Source organism: Manis javanica, chromosome 14 (genome assembly GCF_040802235.1).
Source record: "Manis javanica isolate MJ-LG chromosome 14, MJ_LKY, whole genome shotgun sequence".
NCBI lineage: Eukaryota > Metazoa > Chordata > Mammalia > Pholidota > Manidae > Manis > Manis javanica.
In genome coordinates, this window is record NC_133169.1 from 51,997,775 (window position 1) to 52,017,347 (window position 19,573).

The 19,573-nt window shown below is 39.7% G+C and overlaps 1 protein-coding gene across 17 annotated transcripts in view; it reads left to right on the forward strand.

Annotated features, from left to right (window-relative positions):
- RAPGEF6 (Rap guanine nucleotide exchange factor 6) overlaps positions 1 to 19,573 on the forward strand; it is a 235,842-nt gene that overhangs the window by 79,450 nt on the left and 136,819 nt on the right. For 9 of the 17 annotated variants that reach the window (XR_012125294.1, XR_012125293.1, XM_073222084.1 and 6 more), the window contains one exon: positions 11,472 to 11,537. The exons of the other annotated variants lie outside the window; for them this stretch is intronic. Coding sequence is in view for 7 of the 9 variants with exons in the window: in XM_073222084.1 (XP_073078185.1) it covers positions 11,472 to 11,537 (66 nt within the window). In the remaining 2 variants the exon portion in view is untranslated. The remainder of the gene's footprint in view (positions 1 to 11,471; positions 11,538 to 19,573) is intronic. 17 annotated transcript variants of the gene reach the window in all.

Here is a 19,573-nt window from a genome sequence, read left to right on the forward strand (position 1 = left end):
AAGGGTGTAGGGCATTCTGGTATAACAAGGAATGAGTGGTTTACTTGTCCCACTCCTAAGTCCACTGTTCTTTGGGTAGTCCATTATTGTTTCTGACCCGTGGCCCCGAACACCCAAGACTTTTTACTAGAAAGGGGGCCTCTAGCTTGGGTCAGTACTGAATGTTGAGCACCGGTATCTACCAGAAACTCAACGGGTTGCCCCTCCACTTTCAGAGTTACCCTAGGCTCGGGGAGGGGCTCCGAGCCCCGTCTTCCCTAATCTTCATCTTCTAGCAGGGACAACACTTTCTTCGGAGGTCCCCGTGGTGGTTTCTTAGGGCATTCTTTCACCCAATGCCCCTTTTCCTTGCAGTACGTTGAAATTTTGAAATGAAAAATTCTTAAATTGTTGACATACAATCTTATATTGATTTCAACTATATGACACAGTGGTTCAATAGTTACCTGTATTATTTAATCCTCACCCCCAGTAGTGCAGTTGTTATCTGCCAACATAGGAAGATGCAGAATCATTGACTATAGTCTCCATGTTGTATTACCATCCCTGTGACCAACCTATATCGTAATTGAGAATTTTTGTGCCTTTTTATCTCTGTCACCCTTTCCAGTCACCCTTCCCAACCCCTCCTCCCAAGGTAACCACCAGTCACTTCTCAGTGTCTGTGCATCTTTTGCTCTTTTGTTCATTGTTTTACTTTGTATTTATATTCCACAAATAAGTGAAAGCATACGGTATTTGTCTTTCTCCGCCTGCTTTACTTCATTGAATATTAATACTCTCTAAGTCCATGCATGCTGTTGGAAATGGCAGAATTTCTTTTTTTTAATGGCTGAATAGTATTCCATTGTGTATATGTACCACTTCTTTATCCATTCAACTACTGGCTGACACTTGGGTTGTTTTCATAACTTGGCTACTGTAAATAATGCAACAATAAATGGGTGCGTATATATTTTTGAATCAGGGATTTTGTTTCCTTCAGGTAAATTCCTAGGACTGGAATTACTGGGTCAAATGGTAGTTCTATTTTTTGTTTTTTGAAGAACCTCCGTACTGCTTTCCACAGTGGCTGCACCAGGTTACATTCCCACCAACAGTGTAAGAGTGTTACCTTTTCCCCACATCCTCACCAACACTTGTTATTTCTTGTCTTTTGGAGAATGGTCACTCTGACTGATGTTATGTGAGATCTCACTGTGGTGTGGATTTTCATTTCCCTGATAATTAGCAGTGTGAAGCATCTTTTCATGTGCCTGTGGCCATCTGTATTTCTTTGAAAAAATGTTTAGGTCTTCCTCCTATTTTGTAGTTGGATTGTTTTTTGGGTGTTGAGGCATATGAGTTCTTTATATGTTTTGGATGTTAACCCCTTATCAGATAAATTGTTTATGAATAGATTCTCCCATACTATGCGTTGCCTTTTTGTTTAGTGATGGTGTCCTTTGCTGTACAGAGCTTTTTGGTTTGATGTAGTCCCATTTGTTCGTTTTTTATTTTGTTTCCCTTGTCCCAGGAGAAGTGTCCAGGAAAATTGCTTCTATGTTCAAGGGATTTTTGCCTGTTTTCTTTTAAGAGTTTTATGATTTCATGCCTTACATTCAGATTTTTGATCCATTTTGAATTTACTTTTTTGTGTGGAGTTAGACAGTAAAGCAGTTTCATTCTGTTGCATGTAGCTGTCCAGTTTTCGCAACACAAGTTATTGAAGAGACGTCTTTTCCCCACTGTATATTCATGGCTCCCTTATCATATATTAATTGACCATATATGTGTGGGTTTAATCTGGGCTCCTTATTTTGTTCCATTGATCTATGGATCTGTTCTTGTGCCAGTACCATATTGTTTTGATTACTGTTGCTTTGTAGTATAGCCTGAAGTTGGAGTGTAATACGCCCAACTCTATTATTCTTTATTAGGATTTCTTTGGCTATTTGGGGTCCTTTGTGGTTCCATATGAGTTTCAAGGTTACTCTAGTTCATTGAAAAATGTCATTGCTATTTTGATAGGGATTACATTGAATCTATAAATTGCTTTGGGTAGGATGGCCATTTTGACAATATTAATTCTTCCCGTCCATGAGCACAGGATAGATTTCCATTAATTGTCATCGTCTTCAATCTCTCTCATGAGTGTCTTATATTTTTCAGAATACAGGTCTTTAACCTCCTTGGGTCGGTTTATTCCTATGCATTTTAATCTTTTTTTTTTTTTTCTTTTTTTGAGGGCATCTCTCATATTTATTGATCAAATGGTTGTTAACAACAATAAAATTCAGTATAGGGGGGTCAACGCTCAATGTACAATCATTAATCCATCTCAAGCCTAATTCTCGTCAGTCTCCAATCTTCTGAAGCATAACAAACAAGTTCTTACATGGTGAATGAATTCTTACATAGTGAATAAATTCTTACATGGTGAACAGTACAAGGGCAGTCATCACAGAAACTTTCGGTTTTGATCATTCAATATGACCTATAAACCATCAGGTCAAATATGAATATTCGTTTGATTTTTGTACTTGATTTATATGTTGATCCCACATTTCTCCTATTATTATTATTATTTTTATTTTTAATAAAATGCTGAAGTGGTAGGTAGATGCAAGATAAAGGTAGAAAACATAGTTTAGTGCTGTAAGAAGGCAAATGTAGATGATCAGATGATCAGGTGTGTGCCTATGGACTAAGTATTAATCCAGGCTAGACAAGGGCAGCAAGACATCCACGGATGCAGAAGATTTCTCTCAAAGCAGGGGGGGGTGAGGTTCTGAGCCTCACCTCTGTTGATCCCCAAATTCTCACCTGATGGCCCCCCTGCGACTGTGCCTGTCTTAGGTTGTTCCTCCCTTGAGGAATCTTACCCGTCTCTGGCTAACCAGTCATCTTCCGGGGCCATACAGGGAAATGTAAAGTTGGTAAGTGAGAGAGAAGCCATATTGTTTGCAAAGGTTAGCTTTTTACTTCTTTGCAGATTTATGCCCTGTGGCTTCTATGCCCAGCACTTGTCTCGAGGTATCTTTACCACCTGGAGGAATTATGATACTCAGTAAATTCGATATGAGGCACGAATTCTATTTAAGGGTTGTAATTAGGAAGGAAGAAGAAAAGCTATAGATGTAGCATATGAAGGAAACTTGGGAGGATTGATTATTTCTTTGACATATCTTCTTGTATAGTACCTTAAGTATGTATAGGTTTTAAACTACTAACTAATTTGCACACACATATTAACATAATAGGAATACGGTGACATAAACAAAGCAAATCTATAATTACCATCCATCTCCAGTGAAGCCAAGAAAACCATTTAGGCACCCTAGGCATTTGTGAAAATTTATCTATGATATGATGGATATTGTCCAACTGTACTTGAACCATCAGACAAAGCAGCCCATTTCTGGGATCTGTTCACATCCCATATGTTCTTTTAACCATAGATAGTCTATAGTCATGAGATTTTGGGGTGCTACAACTTGCACCCCTCCCAACTCCTGGTTGAGTTCCAACAGTACAGATCCGGTCAAATTCGTTGTCTCACTGTATGCACATGCCAGCCTAGACATCTCCCTTCTCCTTCTTATGGCAAGTACAGGAGACGGTGGGCTGGATGCAGCCACAACCGCAGCATCGTCCGGATCCCTGTGAAGGCTTTTTGATGATCATCCCCCTGGCACAAGTCCTCCAGAGAGTGCTGATGCCAGAAGATCCTCCTCATATCGTATCTTAGTTCATTTTCTGGGTATCCAAGCTAGGCCTTGATCTTCTGCGTAGAAACAAACAGACCCTTTGCCCACACTTTGACATGCCCTCTATACCACTGTGCAGAACTCATTGGAGGTCAGCACACAGTAACTGCTTTTTTTTTTTTTTTTTTAATTAAGAGAAAGGAATATTATCAGAAAAGAGTACCTCCATAGCTGATCATCTGACACCCTTTAAGTGATCAACATTAAGGATATTTAAAGGATGCGTTGATCTTTGATTTACCAATAGTTTTATCCTGTTAAGGAGTAATCCCCCTTTTCTTTCTTTCTTTCTTTCTTTCTTTTTTTTTTTTTTTTTTTTTTTTTAATTTTTAATCTACACTTACCTGAAGAATACTATGTTTACTATGCTCTCCCCTATATCAGGTCCCCCCTAACAACCACATTACGGTTACTGTCCATCAGCTTAGCAAAATGTGGTAGAGTCACTACTTGTCCTCTCTGTGTTGTGCAGCCCACCCTCCCCTTTCTCCCTCCCCCCATGCATGCTAATCTTAATACCCCCCTTCTTCTTCCCCCACCTTATCCCTCCCTGCCCACCCATCCTCCCCAGTTCCTTTCCCTTTGGTACCTGTTAGTCCATTTTTGGGTTCTGTAATTCTGCTGCTGTTTTGTTCCTTCAGTTTTTCCTTTGTTCCTATACTCCTCAGATGAGTGAAATCATTTGGTATTTCTCTTTCTCCGCCTGACTTATTTCACTGAGCATAATACTGTCCAGCTCCATCCATGTTGCTGCAAATGGTTGGATTTTTCCACTTCTTATGGCTGAGTAGTATTCCATTGTGTATATGTACCACATCTTCTTTATCCATTCATCTACCAATGGACATTTAGGTTGTTTCCAATTCTTGGCTATTGTAAATAGTGCTGCGATAAACATAGGAGTGCATCTGTCTTTCTCAAACTTGATTGCTGCGTTCTTAGGGTAAATTCCTAGGAGTGGAATTCCTGGGTCAAATGGTAGGTCTGTTTTGAGCATTTTGATGCACCTCCATACTGCTTTCCACAATGGTTGAACTAATTTACATTCCCACCAGCAGTGTAGAAGGGTTCCCCGTTCTCCACAGCCTCGCCAACATTTGTTGTTGTTTGTCTTTTGGATGGCAGTTATCCTTACTGGTGTGAGGTGATACCTCATTGTAGTTTTAATTTGCATTTCTCTGATAATTAGCAATGTGGAGCATCTTTTCATGTGTCTCTTGGCCATCTGTATTTCTTTTTTGGAGAACTGTCTGTTCAGTTCCTCTGCCCATTTTTTAATTGGGTTATTTGTTTTTTGTTTGTTGAGGCGTGTGAGCTCTTTATATATTCTGGACGTCAAGCCTTTATCGGATCTGTCATTTTTAAATATATTCTCCCATACTGTAGGGTTCCTTTTTGTTCTATTGATGGTGTCTTTCACTGTACAGAAGCTTTTCAGCTTAATGTAGTCCCACTTGCTCATTTTTGCTGTTGTTTTCCTTGCCCGGGGAGATATGTTCAAGAAGAGATCACTCATGTTTATGTCAAGAGGTTTTTGCCTATGTTTTTTTCCAAGAGTTTAATGGTTTCGTGACTTACATTCAGGTCTTTGATCCATTTTGAGTTTACCTTTGTATATGGGGTTAGACAATGGTCCAGTTTCATTCTCCTACATGTAGCTGTCCAGTTTTGCCAGCACCATCTGTTGAAGAGACTGTCATTTTGCCATTGTATGTCCATGGCTCCTTTATCAAATATTAATTGACCATATATGTTTGGGTTAATTTCTGGGGTCTCTAATCTGTTCCACTGGTCTGTGGCTCTGTTCTTGTGCCAGTACCAAATTGTCTTGATTACTATGGCTTTGTAGTAGAGCTTGAAGTTGGGGAGTGAGATGCCCCCTACTTTATTCTTCTTTTTCAGGATTGCTTTGGCTATTCGGGGTCTTTGGTGTTTCCATATGAATTTTTGAATTATTTGTTCCAATTCATTGAAGAATGTTGCTGGTAATTTGAGAGGGATTGCATCAAATCTGTATATTGCTTTGGGCAGGATGGCCATTTTGACGATATTAATTCTTCCTAGCCATGAGCATGGGATGAGTTTCCATTTATTAGTGTCCCCTTTAATTTCTCTTAAGAGTGACTTGTAGTTTTCAGAGTATAAGTCTTTCACTTCCTTGGTTAGGTTTATTCCTAGGTATTTTATTCTTTTTGATGCAATGGTGAATGGAATTGTTTTCCTGATTTCTCTTTCTATTGATTCGTTGTTAGTGTATAGGAAAGCTACAGATTTCTGTGTGTTGATTTTGTATCCTGCAACTTTGCTGTATTCCGATATCAGTTCTAGTAGTTTTGGAGTGGAGTCTTTAGGGTTTTTTATGTACAGTATCATATCATCTGCAAATAGTGACAGTTTAACTTCTTCTTTACCAATCTGGATTCCTTGTATTTCTTTGTTTTGTCTGATTGCCGTGGCTAGGACCTCCAGTACTATGTTAAATAACAGTGGGGAGAGTGGGCATCCCTGTCTGGTTCCCGATCTCAGTGGAAATGCTTTCAGCTTCTCGCTGTTCAGTATAATGCTGGCTGTGGGTTTATCATATATGGCCTTTATTATGTTGAGGTACTTGCCCTCTATTCCCATTTTGCTGAGAGTTTTTATCATGAATGGATGTTGAATTTTGTCAAATGCTTTTTCAGCATCTATGGAGATGATCATGTGGTTTTTGTCTTTCTTTTTGTTGATGTGGTGGATGATGTTGATGGATTTTCGAATGTTGTACCATCCTTGCATCCCTGGGATGAACCCCACTTGGTCATGGTGTATGATCCTTTAGATATACTGTTGAATTCTGTTTGCTAATATTTTATTGAGTATTTTTGCATCTACATTCATCAGGGATATTGGTCTGTAATTTTCTTTTTTGGTGGGGTCTTTTCCTGGTTTTGGTATTAGGGTGATGTTGGCTTCATAGAATGAGTTTGGGAGTATTCCCTCTTCTTCTATTTTGTGGAACACTTTAAGGAGAATGGGTATTATGTCTTCTCTGTGTGTCTGATAAAATTCCGAGGTAAATCCCTCCGGCCCCGGGGTTTTGTTCTTGGGTAGTTTTTTGATTACTGTTTCAATTTCTTTGCTTGTAATTGGTTTGTTTAACTTTTGTGTTTCTTCCTTGGTCAGTCTTGGGAGGTTGTATTTTTCTAGGAAGTTGTCCATTTCTTCTAGGTTTTCCAGCTTGTTTGCATATAGGTTTTCATAGTAGTCTTTAATAATTCTTTGTATTTCTGTGGAGTCTGTCGTGATTTTTCCATTCTCATTTCTGATTATGTTGATTTGTGTTGACTCTCTTTTTCTCTTAATAAGTTGGGCTAGAGGCTTATCTATTCTGTTTATTTTCTCAAAGAACCAGCTCTTGGTTTCGTTGATTTTTGCTATTGTGTTATTCTTCTCAATTTTGTTTATTTCTTCTCTGATCTTTATTATGTCCCTCCTTCTGCTGACTTTAGGCCTCATTTGTTCTTCTTTTTCCAGTTTTGATAATTGTGATGTTAGACTATTCATTTGGGATTGTTCTTCCTTCTTCAAGTGTGCCTGGATTGCTATATACTTTCCTCTTAAGACTGCTTTCGCTGCATCCCACAGAAGTTGGGGCTTAGTGTTGTTGTTGTCATTTGTTTCTATATATTCCTTGATCTCTATTTTGATTTGTTCATTGATCCATTGATTATTTAGTAGCATGTTGTTAAGCCTCCATGTGTTTGTGAGCCTTTTTGTTTTCTTTGTTGAATTTATTTCTACTTTCATACCTTTGTGGTCTGAAAAATTGGTTGGTAGAATTTCAATATTTTGGAATTTACTGAGGCTCTTTTTGTGAGCTAGTATGTGGTCTATTCTGGAGAATGTTCCATGTGTACTTGAGAAGAATGTATATCCTGTTGCTTTTGGATGTAGAGTTCTATAGATGTCTATTAGGTCCATCTGTTCTAGTGTGTTGTTCAGTGCCTGTGTGTCTTTACTTATTTTCTGCCCGGTGGATCTATCCTTTGGTGTGAGTGGTGTGTTGAAGTCTCCTAGAATGAATGCATTGCAGTCTATTTCCCTCTTTAGTTCTGTTAGTATTTGCTTCACATATGCTGGTGCTCCTGTATTGGGTGCATATATATTTAGAATGGTTATATCCTCTTGTTGGACTGAGCCCTTTATCATTATGTAGTGGCCTTCTTTATCTCTTGTTACTTTCTTTGTTTTGAAGTCTATTTTGTCTGATATTAGTACTGCAACCCCTGCTTTCTTCTCACTATTGTTTGCCTGAAATATGTTTTTCCATCCCTTGACTTTTAGTCTACGCTTATCTTTGGGTTTAAGGTGAGTTTCTTGTAAGCAGCATATAGATGGGTCTTGCTTTTTTATCCATTCTATTACTCTATGTCTTTTGATTGGTGCATTAAGTCCATTTACATTTAGGGTGACTATTGAGAGATATGTACTTATTGCCATTTCAGGCTTTAGATTCGTGGTTACCAAAGGTTCAAGGTTAGCTTCTTTAGTATCTTACTGCCTAACTTAGCTCGCTTATTGAGCTGTTATATACACTGTCTGGAGATTCTTTTCTTCTCTCCCTTCTTATTCCTCCTCCTCCATTCTTCATATGTTGTGTGTTTTGTTCTGTGCTCTTTTTAGGGGTGCTCCCATCTAGAGCAGTCCCTGTAGGATGCCCTGTAGAGGTGGTTTGTGGGAAGCAAATTCCCTCAGCTTTTGCTTGTCTGGGAATTGTTTGATCCCACCATCATATTTAAATGATAGTCGTGCTGGATATAGTATCCTTGGTTCAAGGCCCTTCTGTTTCATTGCATTAAGTATATCATGCCATTCTCTTCTGGCCTGTAGGGTTTCTGTTGAGAAGTCTGATGTTACCTGATTGGTTTTCCTTTATAGGTGACCTTTTTCTCTCTAGCTGCCTTTAAAACTCTTTCCTTGTCCTTGATCCTTGCCATTTTAATTACTATGTGTCTTGGTGTTGTCCTCCTTGGATCCTTTCTGTTGGGGGTTCTGTGTAATTCCATGGTCTGTTCGATTATTTCCTCCCCCAGTTTGGGGAAGTTTTCAGCAATTATTTCTTCAAAGACACTTTCTATCCCTTTTCCTCTTTCTTCCTCTTCTGGTATCCCTATAATACGAATGTTATTCCTTTTGTATTGGTCACATATTTCTCTTAGTGTTGTTTCATTCCTGGAGATCCTTTTATCTCTCTCTATGTCAGCTTCTATACGTTCCTGTTCTCTGGCTTCTATTCCTTCAATGGCCTCTTGCATCTTATCCATTCTGCTTATAAATCCTTCCAGGGATTGTTTCACTTCTGTGATCTCTTTCCTGACATCTGTGATCTCCTTCCGGACTTCATCCCACTGCTCTTGCATTTTTCTCTGCATCTCATCCCATTGCTCTTGCATTTTTCTCTGCATCTCTGTCAGCATGTTCATGATTTTTATTTTGAATTCTTTTTCAGGAGGACTAGTTAGGTCCGTCTCCTTCTCAGGTGTTGTCTCTGTGATCTTTGTCTGCCTGTAGTTTTGCCTTTTCATACTGGTAGAGATAGTTTGCAGAGCTGGTACAAGTGACCGCTGGAAGAGCTTCCCTTCTTGTTGGTTTGTAGCCTTTTCCTGGGAGAATAGCGACCTCTAGTTGCTTGTGCTGGGCAGCTGTGCGCAGACAGGGCTTCTGCTTCCTGCCCAGTTGCTTTGGGGTTTATCTCCGCTGTTGCTGTGGGCTTGGCCTGGCTGGGGCTGTTCCTCCAAAATGGTGGTGCCCCGTTGGAGGGGGAGCGGCCAGGAGGCTATTTATCTCTGTAAGGGGCCTCTGTGCTCCCTGCTGCCCAGGGGGTTAGAGTGCCCAGAGATCCCCAGATTCCCTGCCTCTGGTCTAAGTGACCTGTCCTGCCCCTTTAAGACTTCCAAAAAGCACTCTCCAAACCAAAACAACAACAGCAACAATGAGAGAGGGAACAGAAAGAAAGAAAAAAAAAAGGAAAAAACAAGCAATTTTTTTTTTTTTTTTTGTCCTCAGGTGCCGGTCCCAGGCACCCGCTCACTGGTCCTGCTGCCCTGTCTCCCTAGCACCAGGGTCCCTGTCCTTTCAAGGCTTCCAAAAAGCACCCACCCACCGGTCCCGCAGGGAAGGAACGCTCGATATTCTTTGTCCTCAGGCACTGGTCCCAGGCACCCGCTCACCAGTCCCGCCGCCCTGCCTCCCTAGCACCGGGGTCCCTGTCCCTTCAAGGCTTCCAAAAAGCACTCGCCAAAAAGAGAGAAAAAAAGGGGAAAAACGCACGATTTCTTCCGTCCTCAGGTGCTGATCTCAGGCACCCGCCCACCGGTCCCCCAGGGAAAAACGTGGGATATTCTTTGTCCTCAGGTGCCGGTCCCAGGCACCCGCTCACCAGTCCCGCCACCGTGCCTCCCCAGCACTGGGGTCCCCGTCCCTTCAAGGCTTCCAAAAAGCGCTCGCCAAAAAGAGAAAAAAAAAAAGGGGAAAAACGCGTGACCTCCTCCGTCCTTAGGCACCAGTCTCAGGCACCCGCCCGCCGGTCTTGCAGGGAGAAACACGGGATATTCTTTGTCCTCCGGCGCCGTTCCCAAGCACCTGCTCACCGGTCCCGTCACCCTGCCTCCCCAGCAACGGGGGCCCGTCCCTCTAAGGCTTCCAAAAAGCGCTCGCCAAAAAAAAAATAAAAACCGCTCCGGTTTCTCTCCACCCGCCGGGAGCCGGGGGGAGGGGCGCTCGGGTCCCGCCGGGCCGGGGCTTGTATCTTACCCCCTTTGCAAGGTGCTGGGTTCTTGCAGGTGTGGATGTGGTCTGGATGTTGTCCTGTGTCCTGTGGTCTCTATTTTAGGAAGATTTTTCTTTGTTATATTTTCATAGCTCTATGTGTTTTTGGGAGGAGATTTCCACTGCTCTACTCACGCCGCCATCCTGGCTCCGCCCCCCTCCATTTTAATCTTTTTGATGTGATTGTAAGTGGAATTGTTTTCCTGATTTTCCATTCTGCTAGTTCATTGTTAGTGTAAAGGAATGTAACAGATTTCTGTGTATTAATTTTGTATCCTGCAACTTTGCTGAATCTAGTCATTCTAACAGTTTTTTGGTGTAGACTTTAGGGTTTTCTATATATAATATGTCATCTGCAAACAGTGACAGTTTAACTTCTTCCTTACCAGTTTGGATGCCTTTTATCTCTTTGTGTTGTCTTATTGCTGTGGCTAGAACCTCTGGTACTGTGTTAAAGAAAAGTGGTGAGAGTGGACATCCTTGCCTTGTTCCTGATCTTAGACAAGAAAAGCTTTTAGCTTTTCACCATTGAGTATGATCTAAGCTGTGGGTTTGTTGTATATGGCCTTTATTACATTGAGATATATTCCTCTATGCCCATTTTGTTGAGAGTTTTTATCATGAATGGATATTGAATTTTGTCAAGTACTTTTTCAGCATTTATTGAGATAATCATGTTTTTATCCTTTATCTTTTGTTAATATGTATCACATTGATTGATTTATGAATATTGTACCATCCTTGCATCCCTGGACTAAATCCCTGAAATAAAGTCATGATGGATGATCCTTTTGATGTATTTTTGAATTCTGCTTGCTGCTGTTTTTGTTGATGATTTTTGCATCTGTGTTCATCTGGGATATTGGTCTATAATTCTCTTTTTTTTGTATTGTCTTTTTCTGGTTTTGATATTAGAGTGATGCCTCATTGAATGAGTTTGGGAGTATTCCTCCTTCTGCTTTTTGGAATACTTTAGGAAGGGTGAGTATTATCTCTTCTTTAAGTGTTTGGTAGGATTCACCTGTGAAGCCATCAGGACCTGGACTTTTGTTGGGAGACTTTTGATTACCAGTTCAATTTTATTACTGATAATTGGTCTTTTCACATTTCTGTTTCTGGGTTAGTTGTGGAAGGTTTTATTTTTCTAGGAATTTGTCCATATCTTCTAGGGTGTCCAGTTTATTGGCATGTAATTTTTCATAGAATGCTCTAATCTGTGTATTTCTTTGGTAACTGTTGCAGCTATTCCTTTTTTGTTTCTGATTTTGTTTATTTGTGTGTATGCTCTTTTTTTCTTAATAAGTCTGGCCAGGGGGTTTGTCTTTTATTTTCTCAAAGAACCAGCTATTGGTTTTTAATGATTTCTATTGTTTTATTCTTCTGTTTTATTTATTTCTGCTCTGATGTTTATTATATCCTTCCTTCTACTAGCTTTGGGTTTTGTTCTTCCCTAGTGTCTTTAATTGTGAGTTTAGACTATTTATTTGAGATTGTTCTTGTTTCTTGAGGTAAGCCTGTATTGCTGTGTACTTCTTCTCTCTTAGAACCACTTTTGCTTGCAGAAGTCCCACAGATTTTTGGCCTGTTGAGTTTTTGTTTTCATTTGTCTTCATGTATTGCTTGGTTTCTGTTTTAATTTGTTCATAGATCCTTTGATTATTGAGAAACATGTTGTTTAGCCTCCGTAAGTTTGTATGCTTTTTTGTTTTCTTTGTGTAATTTATTTTTTAGTTTCATACATTTGTGGACTGAGAAGCTGCTTGATACAGTTTCAGTCTTTCTGAATTTATTGAGGCTCTTTTTGTGACCTAGTATGTGATCTATTTCATGTATACATGAGAAAAATGTGTATTCTGCTGCTTTTGGGTGGAATGTTCTGTAGATGCCTGTTCATCCTTTCTAATGTATTGTTCAGTGCCTCTGTTTCTTATTTATTTTCTCTTGGTTGATCTATTGATGTGAGTTGTATGTTAAAGTTTCCTAATATGAATGAGTTGCAGTTTATTTCCCCTTTAATTCTGTTAGTATTTGTTTCATATATTTAGGTGCTCCTATGTTGAGCACATAGTTATGTGTAATGGTTATATAGTCCTGTTGGGCTGACCCCTTTATCATTATAGAATGTCCTTCTTTGTCTCTTGTTCTTTCTTTGTTTTGAAAACTATTTTGTCTGATATAAGTACTGCTATTCGTGTTTTTTCCCCCTTACTGTTTGCATGAAATATCTTTTTCCATCCCTTCACTTTTAGTCTGTGTATGTTTTGTGTCTAAAATGAGTCTCTTGTAGGCAACATATAGATGGGTCTTGTTTCTTTATCCACACTGCTACCTTCTGTCTTTTGATTGGTCCATTCAGTCCCTTTACATTTAAGGTAGTTACTGATAGGTATGTACTTTTTGCCATTTTATTGTTTTCTGGTTGTTTTTGTAGTTCCTCTATGTTCCTTTTTTTCTTATGCTCTTTTGTTTGATGATTTTCTTCAGTATTGTGATTGGATTTCTCTTTAATTTTTTGTTGTATCTAGGCTTTAGGTTTTGTGGCTGCCGTAAGGTTCAAATATAGCTTACTGACAATGTAAAAGTCTATATTAAGTTAATGCTTGCTCTATTTCAACCACAATCTAAAAGTTTTTGTTTTTCCTTCTTCCTCCTCCTCCACATTTTATTAGATGTAATAATCTTCATTTTTTGTGTATCCCTTGACTGATTTTGTGTATAGTTGGTTTTACTACTTTTGTTTTAATTTCATACTTGCTTAGTAATTAATTGGTCTATTCCCTTTACTGTGGGTATGTTTTCACTGATGAAAATTATTTAGGCTTAAGAACATCTCCATCTACAGAAATACCTTGATATATCCTGTAGTGCCTGCTTAGTGGTTGTAAATACCTTCAGCTTTTGTTTATCTGGGAAATATTTAATCTCTCTTTTGAATTTGAATGGTACTCTTGTTGGGTAGAGGATTCTTGGTTGAAAGTTCTTCTGTTTCAATACATTCAATATTTCATGCCACTCCCTTCTGGCCTGTAAAGTTTCTGCTGAGAAGTCAGCTGATAGCCTCATGGGGTTTCCTTTATAAGTAATCTTTTTTTCTCTCTCTGCCTGTTATCAGTACTCTCTCCTTATCCTTGATCTTTGCCATTTTCATTATTTTATGTCTTGATGTTGTCTTCCTGGAGTTCCTTTTGTTAGGGGCTCTCTGAGCTTCCATAACTTGAGTTTCTGTTTCCTTCCCCAGATTGGGGAAGTTTTCAACAATTATGTCCTTGAAGAAACGTCCTGCCCCTTTGTTTCTTCTCCCTCTGGTACCTCTATTATGTAAATATTGTTTGATTTGGAGTTGTCATACAGCTCTCTTAGTCTCCTATTGTTTCTAGAGGTTTTTTTTCTCTCAATTCCTCAACTGCATTGTATTCCTGTTTTCTAATTTCCATCTCATTGACTGTCTCCTCTACTTGCAGCAATCTTTTCATTCCCTCCAGTGTATACTTCATTTTAGTTACTGTATTCTTCATCACTGAGTGGCTCCTTTTCAACTCTTCTGTCTTTTTGGTGATGGCCTCCCTGAGATCATTAATACTTTTCCACACATCATTGAGTTTATTTATGGCTGTTACTTTGAAATCTTTATCCAGAAGATTAGTGCTCTCCTTTCATTTAGCCCTCTTTCTGGTATCTTACCCTGTAGTTTTGTTTTAAATGTATTCCTCTGCCTCCTCATTTTGTCAGGGTTTCTGTGTTTCTTCCTTTGTATTAGATGGATCCACTATGCTTCCTGGTCTAGAGAGTACTGGTTTTATGAAGAAGGCATCCTGTGGTGCCCAGAAACTCAAGACTTTACTCTCTGGTTCCTGGTTCTCCTTTGTGGTGGAACCCATTTCTGTTGGTGGGCAGTGGATGGGGTCACCTTTCTGCTTTTCTCCCAGCAGTGATCTATCTCAATCTGCCCACAGGAGGCAGCTCTCTTAGCCAGCCCTTTGTGAGCTGAGCACCAGTGCTTATGCTGGGATTCTTGTGGGTGGGCTGCCTCTGCCTGCCCTGTGGCAGTGGCAAGGATGTTGGGCTTAGCAGTGGGCGTGCCACAGCTGGAAGTTCAGGTTGGGGTATGCGGACATGCAGCACCCAGTTGGGTCTTTGGCAAGAAGGAAGGAGTGCTCTTAGCTGGCTTCTGCAAGTGCCTCCCCCATTGGGATGAGATAGAGCTGAAAAAGTTGGGAAAGCCTCCCTTTGCCTGCCAGGGAGCAAAGCCTGACGCTGATGGGCCAAGCAGTCCTGATGGGCAGGTGGGTGTTCAGGAAGTACCTCTGGGCTGAGCTGCCAGTGAAGGTGATGAAGTGTTTGTCCCTCCTGCAAGTGCCTGACCTGTTGAGTTTAGGGGTGGCTGAGGAAGTGTCCTCCACCTGCCCTTTCTCCTGCAGAGAGAGCTCAGTCCAACCCTTGTCCCTCTGGCACCCTTTCCACTGCTGGTAAGTCTTTTAACCTGCCACCTCTGAGTCTCAGGGGGACCAGTGGAGTGTGGTTGTCCTCCAGAAGCAACTGGAGTCTCAGGCTCCCAGAGGGTTCCACTTCTCCCTGGTATCTAGCCCCGCTGTTCACCAAAGCGCAGTACAATGTGGACAGGTGTTGCCAGAGCGGATCTCGAGGGCCAGATGTGCAGAGTTCCTGAGTGCTTCTCCCCTCTGGCTCTGTCTTTTCCTCCCACTTACGGGCTTGGATGGGGGAAGGGCTAGGGTTCTCATTGATCTTAGTTCTGTCACTTCACCCTTCTCTGTGTTGTCTGCTCTTCTTCCCCAGGTGTAGGTGGTCTGCTCTGTCTTCAGGTTGTTTTCACCATCACTTGTATTTGCTGTGGTTGCTTCCTTAGTGTTTGTGTGGCAGGAGGTTTCTGCCTTGCCTTTCTACTTCACCGTCTTTTTCCCCTGCCAACAGTAGTAAGGTTTTTGAAACTTCTCTGGGTGTTGCTCTCAGAGCTTGCAACATATTTGTGTCTGCAAATATTTTCAGTAATTTTCAGAGCTTTGATATTTGAGGAAGGTGTGTTTAGAAATAGTAAAAAGGTGATTGGAAACAATAGTCAGTGAGTAGGATTGTAGTTGTGCCAAGTGGAAATAGTCTAGCATTTAGATAAGCCATCTGTCTTGAATCCTTCCTTCACTAACCATCTGGTCAGGGCGTTTCATCTAAACCCCATGCTTTAGTTGCAAAATGAGGATGGTTCTATCAGGTCTGCCTTTCTTACAGAGTGGTTGCTGAAGTACTTGGAACATGGTGTGCTCAGGGTCTCATCAGTCAGTAATAACTATAGATTCTTCCTCTCAAATATTTCATAATTTGTGCCCTCCTCTCAATTTTCCCATGTCATTGCTTTTGTGTTCACTGCCGTTCTTTGTAAAACTGGTGTTAATAGCATCTCCCATACTCCCCCAGAGGACTTTCACTCTGGAAGCAGTATTTTGGCATTTTAAGAGATTTGGAAACTTTTAAAAATTGAAAAGTGTTGCCTGATCTCTTAAAAGATGTGTGCTTAATCACTTTGTTGGATTCTAAGATTTGTTTTCCTCTTTTCTCTGGTTTCCCTAATAGTTGCCCTATTAAACTCTTGAATCTTTTCATGGCCTACCACTGCTTATCAGAGGAATTCTAATGATCTAGCATATAAAGAATTTCATAGTCTAGATCAGTTCTAATAGAACTTTCTGCAGTGTGATGGAGATGTCTATATTTATGTTTCCAAATTGGTAGTAGTAACTAGCCATATGTGAGCACTTAAAATATGGCTGGTATGACTGAGGATTTTAATTCATTTTAATTTTAAATAATTTACATATAAGTAACCATATATTGCTAATAGCTGCCATATTCACAGCACAGGTCTGGACTTTGTACATCTCTCCATCTTTATCTTTTTCTCTTTTTTCTTCATATTCCCTACCTTTGAGCCATGCTGAATAAATTTGCTATCCCATGCATATCATATTGTGGAAGTTTAAAGTGTACAGCATGATGATTTGATATGCATCTGTATTGCAAAATGATTACCACATTAAGGTTAGTTAACACAGCCATCATCTCATGTAGTTGCTGTGTTGTGTGTGTGTGTGCAAGCACGCGGGCATGACGAGAATCCTGTGTTATATACATCTCATGTATACTGTTCCTTTTACTTAGAATGCCTTTTTACTTTTTGTCTTCTTGACAGTATCCTGATCATCCTCAGAAACTCCCTTCCTCCTTATTTTATGGGAAAGCTCCATGATCTTCCCTTGGGAAGGGTTAGGTACACATCTCTGCATTTCCATAAGGTCCCATGTAAATTCCTGTGACCATTCTTTATACTACATTGTTTTTGTTTATTCAAATACCTATTTCTCCCATCGGAATGTATATTCCCTGAAAATGTGAGTCATTAACATTGTATCCTCAGAGCACATTGCCTGTCAGAGAGTAAGTGTACCTGTTCTTGTAAAAGCCCATTTAGCTTCTGTATGACTTTGGGCAAGTTGTAGAACCTTTGTGTACCTCTTCTTATATGTACCTGTGGTGATGTATAACTAATAGATTTGTGAAAGGGTTGAATGAGAATACATATATATATGTATGTATAGAGAAGGCTCTGCCTGGTATTTGGTGCCCTGAAAAACACAGTATCAGCAGCTTCTATTCCTGTTGGAACTTCACTCCTGTTGCTTACAAAATAATTTTATTTTTTATTCATTCTTTACCTGGATATAATATGTATTTACCAAAAATATTTAAAGATAATCAAAAACAAGCAAAAGAATCACAACAAAGAATAAAGGTAGGAAAAAGTCAGTGTGGTTGACAATAGAACAGCCATCAGCCAACTACCACTCCTTCCTCCCCTGGTTTTTTTAGTGTACACTCACAGTAGCTTGCTTGGAACAGTTAGTTTCCTTGTCCAGTCTTACAAGGTAAAGTGGTTACTAAATGTTTATGAAAGTCGCTAAGTGAGTTTCTTTACTGTATACAATGAGTGGCTGGAAGCCAAACGATCACAGGGTATGTCTGCCCAAAGCTGATGACTGGTTTTGGACTACTGATTTCAAGAACTTCTTTCTTAAAGTAGTTAGCAAGGCCAGTAGTTTAGCTCAAGTGTACTAAAATACAGATTGCAAAACAGTCGCCAGGACACAAGAATAAAATAGTAGAGATTATATTTACTTATATGTTATATTATGTTATGCTTTTTAATTTGGGGGAGTTTTTGTGTATATTTCATAACGAACACAAAGTGATTTTGCTGGTAATACATGTATTTATAAATAAATTATATATGCTAGAAATATATCTCAAATTTTTTTTATTTTGACATTGTAAGATTTTAAGTGTATAAATCCCTTCCTCATTTAGTCTCAGTCCGTCCCTTCAGCCTTCTGGCCCCATTATTTTGTTGGAGGCCCCTTTCTTTGGTCCTGTTCCTTCCCTGGAAAGTTCTTATAGTCATTTATCTAATGTAACTCTGTCCTTTGATGAATCAATTTGAATCTTAACTTAACATTTACTCCTTTTATCCAGAATGGCCTCCTCCCCTGTCCTCTTCACAAAGTACTACCCAGCTCCCAAGACTCCATCTATCCATGACTTCTTTGGAGAAGCCTTTGCTGATATTTCCTGTTCAGAGTGCCCTTTTCATTGGTCCCATAGGATGTTACGTATACTAACACACAAATGGTCTCTTAGAATTTCTGCTCTAGTATCAATCTATATCAGTTCTGCTCTAAAGTAACAGAAAACAAAATTAACAAGAATTTTTTCAATGTCTTTTTTTATATAAAGTTGATTGCTATGTTTCAAATAGCCTACAGTGGTGAAAATTTTTCACATGTACTGAGTTGAGTTTTTAATGTTGACATATATGTAAAGTTAAATGATAAAATCAAGCTAGGGCTAATAAGGGAGAGGTATCTTGGTTTCACCAAGATCAAGTACAAAGTATGCCTTTATTTAACTTGAATCTCTAGAATATCAGACAGCGATCATCATAGTCACTTTTATAGAAACATTATTGACCCAAATATAAGTGCAGATATTCTTCACAAGTTTAGAAAATCTTGTTCTTACATATTTCAGTTATGAAAGTAGACTTTCTCATTGATTTCTCCTTTATTCTACTGCTGTATTGTCAGTCCCCTCCCTGCTTCTGACCCACAGACAAGGGAGGAGACCCAGTGAGATATCGAAGATCTGAAAGGGGACCCCAAAGCGTAACAGCGCAAGAGTGGTGCTGAGAGGTCACCCTTCATATTTATTGGGCAAATACATGTTAACCACAATAGAATTCTGTGTGGGGGACTTAATAGACAACCATTAACTAACTGTAAACTTAATCCTCAGCAGTCTCCAGTCTCCTGGGGCGCTACATCTTACAAGGTACTGAAACAATAGCAAGGGCAGTTAGGTCACAGAAACTGTTTTGTTTGGTCTTGTTTGTTCTGTTCCTCATCACTTATCAGGAATTACAGGAAAAATAATCAAGTCATATATGATTATACATTTGATTTCTATACTTCATTTATATATTAATCCCACATTTCCCCCTTATTTTTTTAATAAAATGCTGAAGTGGGTAAATGTAATAAAGATTAGTTTCTAATAGAAAGCTTTTTAACACAGTTTACTTTTTCATAAAAAATAATCTATTTTTTAAATCTTGTGATGTAATATAAAGATGGAAAGTAGAGTTTAGGCAAATGTAGGCGGTCAGGTGCCTATAGACTAGGTATTGATCCGAGCTAGGTAAGGGCAACAAAACAGCCATGGGTGCAGAAGATTTCTCTCAAAACTGGGGGGGTGAGGGGTGAGGTTCTAAGCCTCACCTCAGTTGACCCCCAATTTCTCACCTGATGGCCCCCCTGCAACTGTGCCTGTCTTAGGTTGCTCCTCCCTTGAGGAATCTTACCCGTCTCTGGCTAACCACCCATCTTCCAGGGCCATACAGGGAGGTGTAAAAGTGGTAAGTGAGAGAGAAGCAATATTCTTTAAAAAGGTTAGCTTTT